Source organism: Coenobita brevimanus, chromosome 75 (assembly GCF_032717465.1).
Source record: "Coenobita brevimanus isolate Jiangsu-jjx chromosome 75, ASM3271746v2, whole genome shotgun sequence".
Classification (NCBI taxonomy): Eukaryota; Metazoa; Arthropoda; class Malacostraca; order Decapoda; family Coenobitidae; genus Coenobita; species Coenobita brevimanus.
In genome coordinates, this window is record NC_137028.1 from 17,027,863 (window position 1) to 17,047,122 (window position 19,260).

The 19,260-nt window shown below is 43.2% G+C and overlaps 1 protein-coding gene across 1 annotated transcript; it reads right to left on the reverse strand.

The window, feature by feature from the left end:
* Positions 1-1,631: 1,631 nt before the first annotated feature.
* Positions 1,632-18,855, reverse strand: LOC145408078 (putative glucosylceramidase 3). The gene is made up of 12 exons (XM_080278887.1): positions 18,816-18,855; positions 18,042-18,233; positions 17,074-17,203; positions 15,188-15,341; positions 13,862-14,022; positions 13,258-13,336; positions 12,179-12,334; positions 11,825-11,969; positions 11,036-11,115; positions 10,683-10,793; positions 2,745-2,923; positions 1,632-1,743 (listed from the first exon to the last, which is right to left on the reverse strand). The coding sequence occupies exons 1-12, from the start codon at positions 18,853-18,855 to the stop codon at positions 1,632-1,634; spliced, it is 1,539 nt and encodes a 512-aa protein (XP_080135013.1).
* Positions 18,856-19,260: the final 405 nt, after the last annotated feature.

A 19,260-nucleotide genomic window follows, 5' to 3' on the forward strand; every position in this document is an offset into this window, starting at 1 on the left:
GGCAGGAGAGGATTTTGGCGGCTGACTACGTTGATCACATATATGGATCACGTGCATCAAGACACAAAAGTCCTTCCAATCAAGGTCCAAGAGCATAAGCAGTACACAGTTCATTCCTTAAGCTGGGCCTCTTGTATATACTGTAAAAGCGTTATATATGTAACCTGTATGTAAGGTTTAAGTATATAACAATATCCAACTTGATTCTTGTATCTTTCTTATCTTTGCAAGGCTGTGCTATTTCTTCTGAGAATGGAAGGTTTCTTTTTTGCAGAATAAAATTGTCCTGTGCCAGCACATATAAAGAAGCCCTCATTCTGAAAAATTTTAGATCACCCAACCTACGTATTGGTGATACGGAGATCTCGTGGCATCACGGCTCCCTCCAAACTGACAGACAGACAGACAGACAGACAGACACACACACACACACACACACACACACACACACACACACACACACACACACAAAATCTATCTATCTATCTTCGGTACTGATCAAATTATGCTAGTAATGACCATGAGACGTATGCCAATGTGTCAAGGTTTACAACCAAATTCACTTTCAGAGTCTCACAGATTCCAGGTACTGTACTGTAAACTGTCTTGATTATAATGTGTACAGCTAGTTATTATTTTCATTTTCACTCGTATAGTTATCGAATATCTCAAAACCAAACTGAAGTTATTACAATGACAAGTGCGACCAAAGAAGGTGATTTCTAATAATGATCTAACTGTTGTGAAAGCTTGTTAATCGCAAAAACACAAGATCCTTTACGACATCTTTCCTAAGTTTCTGATCTCTAATACAGGAGAGGAAGGCCACACTAATTATATTTTTATTTTTAGGGATGATATAATTAACTCTTAAGGATGTCGGGGGATTCCACACTAAGATCCGAGTAAGACATGGGTCATATCCCAGGTGGTTTGGAGATCCCGTAACACCTTTTCCTTAGCGATTTATTCTGCACATTTCACCTCGACATTCTATTGTATGTTATTCATGCAAACTATATCGATATTAAAACGACATAAGCATACAAGGGACTGTTAATGTGTAATATGCAGAAGTAAATCGCTTGGGATGAGATGCTACGAAGCCTCCTACATGAATTACGTCATTTTTTAAAAATAATAAGGAAAAAATATAAAAATAATCCATACACCAGATTATAGGTGTTCTCCATTTTTTCTTCATCCCCGATTTCTTCACCGTAATAAATCCTTACTGCTCACCAAAAGGCCTTCATAGTGTACCTGTCTTTCTCCTTGCTTTATTACCTGTTCATAACTAAAATTGTTGGAACTATCTTTCTTAAGTACGTAAAATAGGCCTAGTTTCTTCAGCATACTTTTTTTTTTCTTTCAATATGCAGTGTATTTTTCAACATACTTTTTTTTTTTTTTTTTAAATCTGATTACTAGCTACTGCATGTTTTTAGTTTTCTTCACTGCTAACTTTAACTCACTCAATACGGTAGCTTATTAAATTCCTGTTACTTGCAGACGATTTTATTCTGATTAAGAGAGATTTTGTGACAATTTTTTTATTCCTAATACTTGCAGACGATTTTATTCTGACCAAGAGAGACTTCGAACATGGATTAGGTTTGGTTTAGCTTAGTTTAGGCGGGTATGGTGAAGAGGAAGGTGGCGATGGCTTTGGCGGGCATGACGAAGTTGATGTACTCCGAGCTGCTCCCAGTGTCTACGCTCACACCCTTCTCTGCCTCACCGCTGTAGAAGAGAGATGGGTAATACAGTATACTGTAAATAAATCAAAAGGAATAACTCTCAAGGAAACAGTCTCTTCCGTCTCAGCGCTGTGAATGATAATAAATAATTCATGCGAAAATACATTTCTCCATCTCACCCCTGTGGAAGAGGAAGGAAAAAAAAATAAAGATGCAAACACTAACAGAAGACACGAAAAAACGTAAGGATGAAATGAATGAAGGCAACGTAATATCTATTCTACACCCACTGATATAAAAAAAAAAAATCTCAATAATGCGTTTGTTATAATTTTATCAAAGCAATGAGACGAAATATGACAAAAAAAAAAAAAGTAGTAAAATAATAAAATGAGACGATGAAATGTGAGACACAGTATAATCCGTCACACCCAACCACCCACCCACACACACACACACACATTCACTCACTCTCTCTCTCTCTCTCTCTCTCTCTCTCTCTCAGTAATGCCAAACGCTAAGTACTGACAAGCTAAAGGCTAAAATAAAATGACAGGGACAGATTAAAATACATGTAATTTCTGTACCAACCGACAGAAAAACAGACTTCACATGGGACACAGAAAACTGTGTGGCAGGCACCTCCTCCTTGGCGATTTATTTTGCATACCACATTACATTACTTCTTGCATGTTATTTATAACATTTTAATATCGACGTAGTTTACATAGATAACACAGAAGAGGATACTACGAGGATATGTGTAGAATAAATTGCTAAGGAAGAAGTGTTCCGTAATCTCCAAAGCCACTTATAATGAGGTAATGTGCAATATAAACTGCCGAGAAACATAAATAAAGATACTATGAGGCAATGTGCAAAAATACATCGCTAAAGAAGAGGCGTTACGAATTCTAGTTTCATTCAAAAGATAAAAAAGGATACTATGAGGTAAAGTGCAGAAATAAATCGCTAAGGAAGAGGTGTTACGAAATACTCAAGGCCACAAGTAATACAACCTCTCTCTCTCTCTCTCTTACGTACGTGTTGAGGATGACGACGACGGCAGTGGCGGTGGCGTCATCCCGCACGGCCGTCACCTGCAGCTCGCCGGCGTCGTCTCCGGTCACGGTAGTGGAGACCCGCCTGGACCCCGGAGCCACGAATTTGGAGAAGTGTCCCAGTGCGTAGAACATGGGCTGCTTGTAGAACTCTGCGCTGGCCTGATTAAAGAAGAATAGGAAGAAGAAGAAGAAGAAGAAAAAGAAAGAAGAAGAAGAAGAAGAAGAAGAAAAAGAAAGAAGAAGAAGAAGAAAAAGAAGAAAGAAGAAGAAGAAAGAAGAAGAAAAAGAAAGAAGAAAAAGAAAGAAGAAGAAGAAGAAAAAGAAAGAAGAAGAAGAAAAAGAAAGAAGAAGAAAAGAAAAAGAAAGAAGAAGAAGAAAAAGAAAGAAGAAGAAGAAAAAGAAAGAAGAAGAAGAAAAAGAAAGAAGAAAAGAAAAAGAAAGAAGAAGAAGAAGAAAAAGAAAGAAGAAGAAAAGAAAAAGAAAGAAGAAGAAAAGAAAAAGAAAGAAGAAGAAGAAGAAGAAGAAGAAAAAGAAAGAAGAAGAAGAAAAAGAAAGAAGAAGAAAAGAAAAAGAAAGAAGAAGAAGAAGAAGAAGAAAAAGAAAGAAGAAGAAGAAAAAGAAAGAAGAAAAAGAAAGAAGAAGAAGAAAAAGAAAGAAGAAGAAAAAAAGAAAGAAGAAGAAGAAGAAAAAGAAAGAAGAAGAAGAAGAAAAAGAAAGAAGAAGAAGAAGAAAAGAAAGAAGAAGAAGAAAAAGAAAGAAGAAGAAGAAAAAGAAAGAAGAAGAAAAAAAGAAAGAAGAAGAAGAAGAAAAAGAAAGAAGAAGAAGAAGAAAAAGAAAGAAGAAGAAGAAAAAGAAAGAAGAAGAAGAAAAAGAAAGAAGAAGAAGAAGAAAGAATAAGAAGAAGAAGAAGAAAGAAAGAAGAAGAAGAAAAAGAAAGAAGAAGAAGAAAGAATAAGAAGAATAAGAAGAAGAAGAAAAAGAAAGAAGAAGAAGAAGAAAAAGAAAGAAGATGAAGAAGAAAGAAGAAGAAAAAGAAAGAAGAAAAAGAAAGAAGAAGAAGAAAGAAGAAGAAGAAGAAGAAGAAGAAAGAAGAAGAAAAAGAAAGAAGAAAAAGAAAAAGAAAAAGAAAGAAGAAGAAAAAGAAAAAGAAAGAAGAAGAAAAAGAAAGAAGAAAAAGAAAGAAGAAAAAGAAAAAGAAAAAGAAAGAAGAAGAAAAAGAAAGAAGAAGAAGAAAAAGAAAAAGAAAGAAGAAGAAGAAAAAGAAAGAAGAAGAAGAAAGAAGAAGAAGAAGAAGAAGAAAGAAGAAGAAGAAGAAGAAAGAAGAAGAAGAAGAAGAAGAAGAAGAAGAAGAAGAAGAAGAAAAAGAAAGAAGAAAAAGAAAGAAGAAGAAGAAAAAGAAAGAAGAAGAAGGAGGAGGAGGAGGAGGAGGAGGAGGAGGAGGAGGAGGGAGAGAGAGAGAGAGAGAGAGAGAGTGTGTGTGAGAGAGAGAGAGGGGGGGGCTCAGAAAAATCCCTCCAATCCAAGTGACGTCCTATTTATTCTTACTACTACCAGACGATTTTACTCAGCTCAGACAAGCCTTGTAGTAGTGACGGGGTTAATGAAGGCTATATCTAACCCCTCCAATTTGAAACATCTCCCTCAAGCTACAGAAAATCGTCTGAATGTATTAAGAAAATCAAAGTCATCGGAGAGAAGAGGTTAAATGATTAATGACTGCACAACGATCATTAACCCAGTCGACCCGAGCACGTAATTTGTATTTTTACCTGCTACCAGAACACTTTTTTAATCTCAGAATATCTAGGTAAGGAAATACTAATGAAATTTGAATCTAGCTTAGCCAGCATGAGGAAGAGTAAATTTTGGCTGTCACTCTTCCTCCGTGAAGATCCGGTCCTGAATGTGTCTCTTATGGACTGATACATATGCTGATACTACAATACCGTCATTACAAGAAGTTTCCCCTAAATTGCATCAAATTGTTCGATCGTAACCCTGAATAAGTAAAAAAAAATAAAAATAAATACAGATGCAAGTAATGGTAGTAAAGGGTTAATTTGTTAAAGGACGCAGAAGAGTGAACAATTTAATAACCTTGGTAGAACTATGATCAAGAGAGGTGGCAGGAGAAACACACTGGACAGGGGAAAGAAGTTGGACCATAATACGAGAACGATTCCAATTCGTCAAGAGCTTAATTACAGTGATGCACCCGTCATTCTGTTTCAAACATGCATTTTTATTTTATTATTATTTTTTTCTCAATCTCCGTTAAGTTTTATCGGGATTTTTGGGTCGATCTCGAGCATGTTTATTTTCCCACTTTTGATATTTCTCTTTACGAACGCAAAATTTCACCTCGAGAAAACAAAATCTTCCACTATCCTGGTAATTCTTTCTCCTCCCCACCCTCTGTCTACTCGCACACAACTTAGAACTGGCCGAGAACCAAAGTAAAATTAGGCCCGGCGGATTCACTGACTTCCAATCAGTTACCTGTCCTAACTTAGATTTGTTTTCAAAAAAAAAAAAAAAAGGGAAGAGGGGGATGCGTAGTCTATCCACATCCCTCGCTTATCATGGAAAAAAAAAATCAACGTTACGAGCAAAATAGCGCAATTTTGCCAGTGAATATGGACGTCGTTTTCTATTTCGCGGCGGAAGTTTCGTAACACCACTCCTTTCCTATTTTCTTTATATTTTCTTATTACACTTTTACATTCTCTCATACATTATTTATATTGTTTTAATAAGAGGATACGGAGATGTAACGTGCAAAAAAATTCGCAAGAGATGAAATTGAAATACCGGCCGTGGCAACCCAGGTCGCCACCACACCCCCCAGGAGGAGACTACGGAGGGGTAGACGGCGCGTGCGACGAGTCCGGGCAATACGGACGTAAGTTCACCTGGGCCACGCGCCCCTATTCCCCAGAGTGTGCCCGACGAGACCACCCCAGTCCGAGTGCACTACCTTTCAGGTGAGCTAGGCCTCGCCAGGACCGGGGTGGAGCTGAACGTTCATCTCCAAGCAGCACCCCAGTGATGGCCAGAAGTCACGCAAAACAAGAGACGGCCTGTAGCCGCTCTGAAAACAAGGAGACGGCCTGTAGGCACCCCGACCAAAGGGCCATGGCCTGTAGCTGGGCCTCAAAAGAGGAGCCTGTAGCAGCTCTGTCAGGTGCTGCTTACACCCCCTGCAGAACCTGTGAAGCCTGAAGCTGCACGAGGGGAGAGACAGGTACGCCCCCTCTTCTTCTGCAGTTGCCTCGGAGGGCACGACACCGGCAACAGCCTGTAGCCACGCCAGTAGGCAGGAGACAGCCTGTAGCCACTCCTCATCTACATGTCACCCTCCACAAGGGACTTCAGCGACAGCCTGCAGCCACACCGACAGGCAAGTGACGGCCTGTAGCTGTGCTTCGTCAGCGTTCCCGTCAGGGAGTTGGGCCCTGGTAACAGCCAGAAGCCACACCAACAGAGAAAGGACAGCCTGTAGCTGCCCTCCGTCTGTTGCCCAAGGGTACCCGGCGACAGTCGGTAGCCATGCCGGGGAGGGACACCAAAGTCCCTCGCCCCCTGTGACTCCACAGTGTGAGAGCAACCAGCGATCAGCCTTGCCTACCGGCAGGAGCGCAGGCTGCTCCTCTGTCCACCCAGACCCAGGCAACCTCCAGGAGGAGGACTTCTGCCCCGAGGACTGGTGGAGAGGCCCGGTGTTATCCCCGGGGCTATTCTCCATCCCGTCGTCTCCCAAGGAGGACCCCCACCTGACGGACTATGGCTGGGAACGACGCCGCAGCCCCAACATGACGGTGACACCACAGGAAGAAGACCGCAGCCGATGGACCTCTGAGGGCACCCCCAGGACCTTGGGGTGAGAGCTCTCCCCTCCCCGACGAAGGTGACGCCCTTCCTTCCCCAGGCGCCTAAGGGAGCGCCTCCAGGACCTGTCTGGCCCGAGTCCTAAGGACCAGACCCCAGTTCCCAGCCCCGACAGTGAAAGGCCCTTCTCCACGTCCAGCCCAAACCCTCGATGAGAGACGACGCCCCTGCAAGTAGTCCCGTGGCCACGGGACGAAGGGACTCCCGAAGGACTCCGCCTACCCCAGGCCGAGGACTGTGAGTGCCTAGGTCTTCCCCCTGTCCCTATGCCCGATCAGTGACATTATCTATAACAGTGACTGTGATACACGGCTCCCACGGACTATGAGTGAGAGGCAAAGACTGTGCAGTGTAAGTGAATAGTGAAATCCAGTAAAGTGAGTAAAGACACTCGAGACAGTGCATATCCATTCTGTGCTAGACAAGAGGTAAAGCTCAGTGTCATTATTATAACTCTGTGACAGTGCACATCCATCCTGTGTACACCAAGAAATAAAAATCAGTGACATTATATATATATCCATCGTGAAATAGGAACCAGAGTCAGTGTCAGAGTAAAGATTCTTGAACTACCTCGTGTACAGTAAAACCTATATTTTGCCTTCTCACTGGGAACAAGCCTCCTGTGCCAGGACTGTGAAAGTTGTGTATTGCCTCCTTACCCAGACTAAGATCCCTGTCTATCTAGTATCCTGTGTGATACTCCAAACCCACCTGCCAGCCTATGTATTAACTTTGTTTAGCATATTGTGTAAACTGTCTTCCTGTTCCATAGCAAAGACTTTGTCAATATACGTGTAAGGTTGTTGCCCTGTGTTTTTATGCCCTGTTCCCCTCATACTGTGTCTAAGCTCCGGTCTAGAAAGGGAACCCAGCTGCACCCTAGGCATTCTTAGGACAGGAAGCCGACCTAAAAACGCCTAGCTTAAGAGAAGTGTTACGAAATCTCCAAGGCCACTTATTATACGAATCTAGCCCAAAAAGTTTCGGCAACATCTGTCTGGAATCAGCTTTTCGTCTGTCAATGCTGACGTTCTTCTCAAACTTTAAATTATTATTACTATTATTATTAAACAACTGCCATTCCTCCTCCACGCTGCCATTTTCCCGATCTTTCACTGCGTTCCACTCATCTTTCAATTTCTCCTGATACTCTATCTTTTTCTCTCTTTTATCCAACTCACTCACTTTCAAAACCTCCCTGCCACACCTAACCCTCCTAGCTCTCACCCATCTCTTACCTACTCTTAACTTTCCCTCCACCAAGTAGTGGTCACACATACCTCCACCCTCCCCTCTCAGAACTCTCACGTCCAACAATCTTCCTATTACATTCCTAGACACAACCACATAGTCCATCAAAGCTCTATCAACAACCCTTCCACCCTCCTGTCTCACCCATGTATACTTATGCAGAAGAGGTGTGTGGTGTGAGATGTGTGGGTGGTGGTGTAAGAAAAGGAAGTGAATGGTGGTGCGAGGAAGGAAGTATGGCTGTGGCTGAGATGAGACGTGCATATGAAGTGTGGCTGCAGAGGAAGGATGAGATGTCATATGAAAGGTATAAGGAAAAGAGGAATAGAGCGAGAAGGGCTGTGCGTGATGCTAAAGTGGCAGCAGATGAGAGGTGGGGTAGGCGGCTGACAGAGAATTTTCAACAGAATAAGAAAATGTTTTGGAAGGAGGTGAAAAGGGTGCGAAAGGGAGAGTCTGGGAAGGAAGAACGAGTAAAAGCAGAGGATGGAAGGATGTTAATTGAGATGGATGCAGTAAGGAAGAGATGGGCAGAGTATTTTGAAAGACTGTTAAATGTAGAGGAGGAAAGGGTGGCTGAGATTGTGGCGAATGGAAGGGTGCAAGGAATAAATGTGTTGGGAGAGTTGAATGATTCTTTGATCACGAAGGAGGAAGTGGAGAAGGCAGTAAAGGAGATGAAAACAGGAAAAGCTGCAGGTATGGATGGGTGTGCTGTGGAATGCCTGAAGGGTGGTGGAGTGACTATTGTTGACTGGTTAGTAAGATTGTTGAATGTGTGCTTTGAGAAAGGTATGGTGCCAATTGACTGGGCAAGTGCTTGTGTGGTCCCGTTGTATAAAGGCAAGGGTGATAAGTATGAATGTACTAGCTTTAGGGGCATAAGTCTATTGAGTGTTGTAGGTAAGGTGTATGGTAGAGTGTTAATTATGAGAGTTAGAGAGGGTACAGAGGGAGTGATTGGTGATGAGCAGTGTGGCTTTAGGAGAGGGAGGGGATGCGTTGATCAGGTGTTTGCTGTGAGACAAGTGTGTGAAAAGTATTTAGCGAAAGGCAAGGATGTGTTTTGGGCATTTATGGATTTAGAGAAAGCGTATGATAGAATTGATAGGGAGGCTTTGTGGACTGTTTTAAGATTGTATGGACTTGATGGTAGGTTACTAAAAGGGGTGAAAAGTTTTTATGTAAATAGTAGAGCGTGTGTAAGAGTGGGAAATGCTGTGAGTGATTGGTTTCCCGTGAGAGTGGGGCTGCGACAGGGTTGTGTGATGTCGCCTTGGTTGTTTAATATTTACATGGATGGTGTTGTAAGGGAGGTGAATGCAAGAGTTTTAGGTGGAGGTCTGAGTCTAGTGAATGTTGATGGTGGAGAGTGGAATCTGAAGCAGCTGCTGTTTGCAGATGATACTGCACTGGTGACTGATTCAGAGGAGAAATTGAGACAGTTGGTAGAGGAGTTTGGAAGGGTGTGTGAAAGGAGGAAATTGAAAGTAAATGAGAATAAGAGTAAAGTGATGAAGTGTACGAGGTTGATAGATGGTAGGGGGATGAATATAGTTTTGAATGGTGAGTTGCTTGAGGAGGTAGATTGTTTTAAATATTTAGGGTCACATGTTGCTGTGGATGGAAGAATAGATGCAGAAGTGAAGTTTAGAATGAATGAAGTACGAAAGGTGCTGGGAGGAATGAAAAAAGTGTTTAAATGTCGTTCGCTTAGAATGGATGTAAAGAGAAGGCTATATGAGGATGTTGTGGTACCGACTGCGTTATATGGGGCTGAAACATGGAATATGGGTGTAGCAGAGAGGAAAAGTTTGAATGTAATGGAGATGAGGTGTCTGAGGAGTATGTGTGGAGTGATGCGTATGGATCGGGTGCGAAATGATGAAGTGCGAAGGAGAACTGGAGTTGTTCGGGAGATGGCTGGTAGAGTTGAGCAGAGGGTGTTGCGATGGTTTGGGCATATGGAGAGAATGGATAATGAGCGATTGGTGAAAAAGATAACTAGATCTGATGTGAGAGGTGTAAGGCTGAGAGGAAGACCACGAATAGGATGGATGGACAGTGTGAAGAGAGCGCTGGATGCGAGAGGGATGTCTGTTGAGCAAGGAAGAGTGGCTGTGCGTGACAGAAATAAATGGAGAGAAATTGTGAATGAATAAGTGATGACGCAGCCCTGAGGGGATATTCTCCCGCATTTTGGTCTGATCAGCTAGTCAGGTCAGGTGGGGTAAGGGGATGGGTCTGTTATGATGTGGCAGGGGTAAACCAGTTCTGCTGTTGGGCCCTGCTGCGGATGTCACTGATTGCATTGCGCAGTTGACCCTTGTGCGGTGTGGTGCGGTGAGGATCTGTCCGTTCTCCCCTTTGGGGCTAAAATGCGAATGAATGTGTTTGAATGGATGAGTAAATGGGGAGTGTGTCGTCTTGTCTCGGCTACCTCCCTTTCCTTGGGGGAAGCAGCCTAGGTATATTGATAAATAGATAGATAAATTATTATTATTATTACTTTCTTTTTACTAACTTACGTGGTTAATGATAATGGAAGAGTCTACGATGCTCCTCTGAAACTTATAACTGTTCTTTCATTTCCGTTTTACTTATCCTGTACTACCTGCTTCGCTTGCCACTATCTATGTTCTTCGGAAACTTTGTTCTCTGATTTCCTTTTTTACTCTACCTGTGTCACCTGGTTGAAAGTGATGGTCATATCTACCACGTTCTTCAGAAATTTATGACTGTCCTCTGATTTTCCATTTTACTCTTCGTGTGTTACCTGGTCGATGATGATGGGCGAGTCGACGAAATTACTGGCCCAGTTCGGTCCCCCCTGCAAATCCAGCGCCATGTTCCAGTCCACCCAGCCCGTAGAAAAGTGGTTCAGGTCCTGCAGGATAATAGTATGCTCAGTGCAGAATAAATCGCTAAGGAAGAGGCGTTACGGGATCTCTATAAACACTTAGAATTCGCTCCTAACCGTAATAAAAAAAAAAAAAGTAATGTACACAATAAATCGCAAAGGAAGAGGCGTTACTAATTCTCCGAATACATATGGACAACAAGATGTAATGCAAAGAATAAGTCGCTATGGATGATATGTTACGAAATCTCCGAAATGCTGATATTCACCTCGATGATGTTGAAGGCGTAGTTCTCGGCCCTCCACCACGCACCCAGCACCACCCTCTCGTCGGGCGCTGCGTTCCAACCTGCCGAGAAGAGGAGTGAACACACTCAGGCTCCTAGGATGGGCTTTCAGATGAGTAAAATCGTCTGTTGTTAGCTGGGATTGAATACAAGAGTGGCCCCGACCATGAAAGGGTTAATGGTGACAGTAAGATATCACCAAACCGGTCCTATAGGCTACATTTAATCACCGATAACCACAATCTGCTCTACAATGACTACACTCACCACTGAAATATTCCACCACTCCTTCCCAAACAACCACAATACGTTAATCACCAATAACCACAATCACCCCTACAATGACCACAATCACTCCTAACACACCCCATCTCCCCATCCCTTAACAATAACATGAATCATCAATAACCACAATCACTCCAAAAAATAACCACAATCGCAAAAAAAATACTCCACTTAATGACCCGTAACGCACTCCCTCTCTGCTTCCCCCAACAACCACCTCCCCTCCCACCTGACATCGCATGACTTGGTCAGAAAAAAAAAAAAAAAGTATATCAGCATTAACTACCATCGCTCCTACACTGTCCTCACTCATCCCTAAAAGACTCCCTCTCCCCTACAAGCACCACAATCACCCCTAACAACCCCACTCACCCTAAAATCACCACAATCACCTCTACTACGGTTCCTCTCCCCCTACAATCACCACAATGACCCCTAATACACTCTCTCATCCCTTCCCCACAAAAGCACTTCCCCATCACCCACCATCGCATGACTCTGTGTAAAGGAGGAACTTGTCAGGCCACAGTCCCTGCGCCTCATCCATCGTTTCCGGGCCGGTATATTCATCGGCGTACCAGTGCAGCGCTATCCCGTCCACGTACTGGCTGCTGTCTGGGTCATCCAGCATCTGTTGATACCATGTACATGTGACAAAAATTACATACAACATACCTGAATGAATGAGCATACTTAAAAATATACACATACATACATACCTGAATGAACGTGCACACATACACACACACACACACACACACACACACACACATATATGTATTTATTCCATCCATGGTGTAGTGTGTCATGACCACATTTGGGGTGGTGGTGGGTGCTCACCGGGGCTGGGTACCAAGGCAGCGTGTCACGATTATGATCCACGATCATCATCTTGAGCTCACCCAGTCCAGCCGCTTCCAGGGTGGGGCCCAGGCTGTTCTTGATCCAGTCACGCATGTCCTCAGCGGTCCAGGCACACGTGTTCCAGTACCAGTCCTTCAAAAAACGTAGAAGTGTTGAGAGATCTATAAACCTTAATCTGACACATGCATTCAGGTTAGTCCCACAAAATGGAATATAATGTAGTTGAAAAATAACATAAGAGATGTCCTGTTAAGCAAGCGAGGTACAGTTTAATAAAAAAAAAAAAAAAATCGTAACCTTTAGGCCCGGAAGAAACGAAGTCTCTACCGTTCTCTAATGGTTTCATAAGACCGAATTTTCATGTCTCGTGACAAGTAATTGTGAATGCTTACTTTCAGTAAAGTATCCCTGTTCATAAGTTCATGAAATTAGACTTCCAATGTTTATGTCCAGCAATTTTGAGTGAAAAAAAAAAAAAATTGGCAGATGCTATTTTTTCCTTTAAATGGGTGATTACACACACACACACACACAAACTACAGTATATACAATTACTGAATGGGGACATAAAACATAGTATATCAAGAGTGCACCCTGTACTTAAGTCATGTATAACCCATGTAACATCATCCTGTTTGCTGGAAAGAAGGTTGTTGGTGTTACTGTATAACCAGTCTGCCTGGCCTCACCGCATATAAGCAACCGCTTCTGTGGGGCCGTCCTACAGGTACGGTACGGTACGGTACAGTACAGCACACACACCGTGTGGAGATCCGGCGCCCCTTTGTGGCAGACAGCTCCTTACCAAGGTTGGACCAGGGTCCTTCCCACGGCAAGGTGCAGAGAAATATGAGAAGGTTTGGCTCCCGGGTGGACGCCACAGCTGCTCCACCCACGGTGCACAGCGCAACCACCTGTACGCTCCTTGTCTGTGCCTCTAATCTAGGTTAACGTTAATAAAAATACACACCATTATTAACATGCTACTGAAAAGGAAAAAAAAAAAGTTCTTAAAAAAAAAAAAAAAAAAAAAATGAGTACCAAACGTGACTCACCTCAAATCCTGTGAGGGGCTCGTTCTGCGTGGTGATGCCCCAGATAGGCACTCCTTGACCTTCGTAGGCGTTCACGAACCTGTACACCACAACCAACACTGATGTCATCTTCCTTAGTTTGTTAGTTCTCAATAAATGTCCTTATTTTTCATGCACAATATAGAAGACTCGTGCTGCCTGGTACCGTATATCAAAAATTTCAACTCACAACACTTCTAACTGAGAGAAGATATATCTGTCTCATTTAATTATACATTTATCGTCGGAAGAATGACGATATTACGTCACTGTACTTCAGCGCTGGGAGGGTAACACTTGGCAGAAGAAATTATGGACATACTTGAAGATGGCACACTCCGGAACTTGACTTGCATAGTCACAAGAATACAACGGAGTACAAAGGAAAGCAGTTTGCTGTATGAAAGTTTATAATTAAACGACTATTCTATGGGTCAATGACAAGGATAAGATAGGAAGAATGGAACGATCATAAAGTATTCTTAGTGGCCATACGATATGGTTAATATATTTGAGACACACTGCCATGAAATATATATGCCTACTTGTGTTTGGGACTGAAAACTATAAAGGTAAGTGCACGTACTTGACGAAGTAGTCTGACCATGGTTGCCACATTTCAGGCAGGAGTCCCCCCGACCCATTGAACATTCCATTCTCCTTCATCCAGGCAGGGGGCGACCAAGGGGACCCAAAGATCAGCAACTCCCGCTCTACCAGGTCCTGTGCTTGACGGATGAACGGGAGCTGCCATGGGGAAGAATGAGTAAAGTTGAAATGACGACACAGGAGCAGCGATGTCATTTCAGAAACAGAGACGTTGAAAGGAGCACCCATGACGAAGGTGAGGACTAGTGAAGTGATGGAACTGTTCCTGACGACGAACTTTGGCAGAAGCACTTCGACTGAGTGAAAATTATAATAAAAAAAAGCAGTCACAAACAATATACAGTGTTGGAAAATAAATACGGTAATAGTGAATTAAGATAACAAATGACAATTACAACTACAGAACACTCATTAACGCGAACCACAATTTAACTCTCACTATCAGAATAAATTGCAACAAACCGCAAATTACTCTACAAACTCTGAATTTCAACACTGTAATGAGGGAAGGGCAAACGGACAGTGGGAGATGAATAACCTGAAGGGACGAATTTTAGCCTGTGATGATGCACAAAATCAAACATTATTTCCCCAAACTTGCAGGAGTACGTGTTGCTAAGGTTTCATATATAACAAGTAAAACAGACAGTAACAATTAAATATATGGAAGTGATGGAATAAGTGGAAGTAACCTACACACACACACACACACACACACACACACACACACACACACACACACACACACACACACACACAAATCAAAATCATCATCATCAACATATTGACCTCTTTTGCCCACTTAACCCGTGGATTGCCAGCCACAGCTCAGGCTGCGTAGCGTTGCGTTGCGAGCCACAGCTCAGGCTCTGCTGGCCGCACATCACTGCTAACTACTCCACCCCTGTGCAGACTTACGCATGGCGCTACGCAAAGACGGAGAGAGAGATTTCTTTTCTTTCCACCAGATGATGCCCGGGATGTTTATCTTCAAGTTTATAATAAACATTTTTTTTTTTTCACTACTCCCCTACGCAAACTTATGCATGGCCCTAGGCAAAAATGGAGAGATGATGCCCTGGATGCTTATCAAGAAAAAAAAATTGTCTTCATTTTTTGCACACCACGGGGTGGGATTAAAAAAAAAAAGTAATTGCGCAATCCACGGGCTAAGGATGGAGTGCGGTAGGGTCCAGAATGGCAATGGAAAAACACGAGAATGGGATATCTAACACACACACACACACACACACACACACACACACAATCCTGACATCCTAAAACTTGACCTCCTTCACCCAACCTTGTAGTTGTAGTCCTCATAGGTAAGGTTGAAGTACTGGAGGGTGACATCGCCCTCCACATCATCGTAGGAGTATGGTCGTGTGGAGAAGTCACTGCCGGCGATGGGTACGCGGCAGAGGTCGTACCCCAGTCCCTCCGGTGAGAAGTACGACCTGGGGGAAACACACCTGAACTGACGACGTTAAGATCAACACAGATTCCATTAACAATGCCTACTGGATTATCAACCTCTCGACTCCGGGTGACGCCATATTCCGCACAATCTTCCAGGTACGAGACGATTTTATTCAAGGTCGCTCGTACCGAAAGGGATTAAGACACCATTCATCCCCTGCAGCTGGAAGAATTAGGCCGAATAAAAATCGCCATACGAAAAAAAAGGAACTAAAAAGAAAAAAGACGCTCCCGGACTCCAAGGATGGCGCTGAATGTAGAAATTAGCTGGTAAGGAAGAGGCGCTAGGGTAGAGGAAGGAAGGAACGAAGGAGAGGATGGAAGGAGTGAAGGAGAGGGCGCAGAGGAGTGAAAAAGACGAGAGGGTATGGATTAAAAGGGAAGAGGGGAAGGCTACTGGGTAAAGGGTGGGGGGAGGGAGAGAGAGAGAGAGAGAGAGAGAGAGATTTCTTAACACTTTATTTCTGCATAGTATATTTCTATTTCAGTCCTTGTAGTGCATTTTTACTATTCCAAGACGCTTTTGTTCGACTTTCCGACAGATCCTCAGTATGAAGCAGTCTCAGATTTAACTTTCCTTCCGATAAGAAACGATATTGAACCTAAGAAAGATCCCTGGTATAGAAGGTGGTAAAAAATATGTACAAATGCCCCCCCCCCTCTCTCTCTCAATCCGCCCAGGTGACCCTTTCCCACGCCCCCCTCCCAACAGGTGTCCTAAGTCACACCACCATGATACGCGTGACTACACTGAGAACACCTTGGTATGTATTTCGAGGCCACTTTGCTGCTGGAAAAAGAGGGAAAGTTGGGCTGTCTCCAATGCTAATAGAAAGAGACCTCCGGATCAATCATTCACTATCTAAGGAAACGAACAGCTTTGAAAGGCAGTCCGTTGTTTATTACATGTAGCGCTGGAGAGGGACGGTCTTCATGCGGTGGCACTGATATAACCGGTTGTACAAACGTCCCTCAGCTCCGTCCCTATCCCGCGGAAGGAGGATGGTGGACTGCAGGAGGACAACTTTGGACTGCAGCTCAGCCAGTTCACGTTCAGATGAGTCTGGGGTAACAACAACAACAGCAACTACTACTACAACAATAATAATAACAACAAGCTCAGATGCAATGCACTTATGATCAACTTTTCATTTGTTCAGTATCCAACATTCTGTTTGATGACCGATGCAGGGCCACGGAGACGGTCATACTCTGTAGTGAGATGAAGACAGCATTCACATAATTGTAAAAACACGTCTGCATATGTGATAAAAAATACGTATATGCAAATATGTATACATTAACACGTCTAGCTTAAGGTAAATAGAGATGCATACGTGCAAGTGGGAAAATACATCATTTGGTGAGAGGGTGGGACTATGAAAGACACAGTACCTAGTAATGCTGAAGAACGAATGTTTGGTGACATAGGAGGCTTCGCAGCAACTTTCCTTAGCGACTTATTTTGCAGTGTATATCTTAATTCCTTGTTTTAAGTTATGTATAGCGATTTAATATCGACTCGGCAAGAATAATATACATTAGGATAGAGAGGAATAATGCACGGAATAAGTTGCTAAGGAAGAAGTATTAGGAAAGCATGGCCATTCCTAATCTCACCCCGAGCCTGGTACATCCAAAAAGACAGTGAGCCGTAACGTGCATATAAAGTCGCAGGGGAAGATGTGTTACGAAATCTGCAAAACCTACCTCATGAGCAAGTCCTGAGCATCCTGTGGGAGGGTGAGGATGTTGAGGCCTGTGGCGTCGGTGAAGGCGCCTCCGAAGCCCAGTATGGTCTGATACTGGTCATTAACGTCCACCCCTACCACCACGTTACCTGAACAACAACCACACCAAATACACGTCATTCAGGTCCACCCCCACCACCACGTTAACTGAACAACAACCAAACCATACACATTTTATCAGTAAGGTCCACTACAACCACCACGTTACCTGAACAACACCACACACACACACATAACCATCACAGTATATTCATTTGACACACACAGTATAAATAAAGATGGTCAATTTTCATCTGAGAGAGCAGGGACACTCACAACTTTAATACTAATCTCTGATGGCGTGAAATTCGATAAGCACAAATATGGGGTACAAATGAGTCACCTTGGTTAACAGCTGAATATGCCTTCCACTACGACTACATCTAGCCATCAATTGAGGTGAAAGGGGACTACAGATCTTTGGCAGGTGAATGCAAACTCACTATGACCATCTACACACACATTTTCACGAGACCACAGCATTACTAGCCAGCCTATGTGGTTTATGTGCGTTATTATTTGATGTATTACTCATTTCACTGACGACTCTCATAGTTTTTTTTTTTTTTTTTTTTTTTTTTTTTTGCTACCGTCGTACAATATATATCTGTTCCACATCAACTCCTTTAAAAACTTTAGCCTGTGGACAATTTCTTACTGCACTCTTGCCAGCTCTTGACGATTTTATTCAGCTCAGGAAAATGACTTCGAAAAGGAGGAGGTAGATACAGCCTTAATAAGCCCCTTCAGTGACAGGCTTTTCCCACGCTGAATAAAACTGTTTGTCCCCAGCAGGAATAAACTAAAATGCAAGCCAATGGAGGGTTACATTACTTTCCCTACACTGGATCTGCAAAATTTAAATAACGGAAATAGCTCTCGTCCTACCGTCTCCTGGGACTGCTTCCAGGGGCGCCGTGTTCTGGGCGAAGCGGAGACCATCCCTGGAGGAGGTGACGCTGGTGTAGGAGCCGGCATCGGGGGTGCTGATGACACCCGGCAGGTCACAGCTGGTAGCCGAACACACGCACACCACGCTGTCCGCACCGTAGCTCCGCGGGTCACACTCCGTCCCCACATCTACACAAATACACATATGCGCATACAAACATAATTAACGTACATCCTAACATGCCTCACCTCGCGCGCGCGCACACACACACACACACACACACACACACACACACACACACACACACACACACACACACACACACACACACACACCTAAATCCAACAAAATCGCTTGGCATACTGCTTTTACTTTAACTTTAAAACTGCCATCACTCCATCTTCAATGCTCAGCTGTAACGACGGATAAACATTGGAAAATGATGCTAGTCATGAAGAAGTGCCATAGAAAAAATGCAGGGTCATAATACTGTCTTTGCCGCCAAGCTACATTAAATCAGCTAGGTCGAAAATCTGGGCCAAGTGAAGGTGAAAAGAGAACAGACGCAAGAATGAACTAGAAAGGGACGTCACTGGGAGGGAAGGGGTTAAATTACGTAAGTAAAAATAGAACTCGTAATGTGAGAAGTAAAAATAAAAAAAGTAACAAAAATAATAATTATAGAAATAAAATATATAACAGCACTACTACTACTACAACTACTACTACTATTACTATTACTACTACTGCTACTACCACCACTAACTTACCAGCGAGGACGGGTGAAAGTATGAGGAGCACGAGCAACATATGAGTGAGAGGGTGAGTGAGCGAGTGAGTAGGTGAGGGAGGCAGGACAAGGAGTATAGCCTGCCTTACCTCCCCCCCCCTCTCTCTCTCTCTCTCTCTCTCTCTCACACACACACACACACACACACACACACACACACACACCTGTTGTTTCACTCTTTACCTTCCTCCCCATAATTTATGTTCTCTCACCATCCCTCTCCACCTTGTCTCCCTCTACCATCTCTCTCTCTCTCTCTCTCTCTCTCTCTGGAGACGATGAAGAAAGGATGACAAACGAATGACGAAGAAGGATGAAAAGAAAAAAAAAATGGTGATGAGTTCACGGTGAAGAAAGAAAAAGGAATGACGAAAAGAGATGGGGAAAAATGATGGTTGTGAAATGGCGATGGAGAGAGGATAATA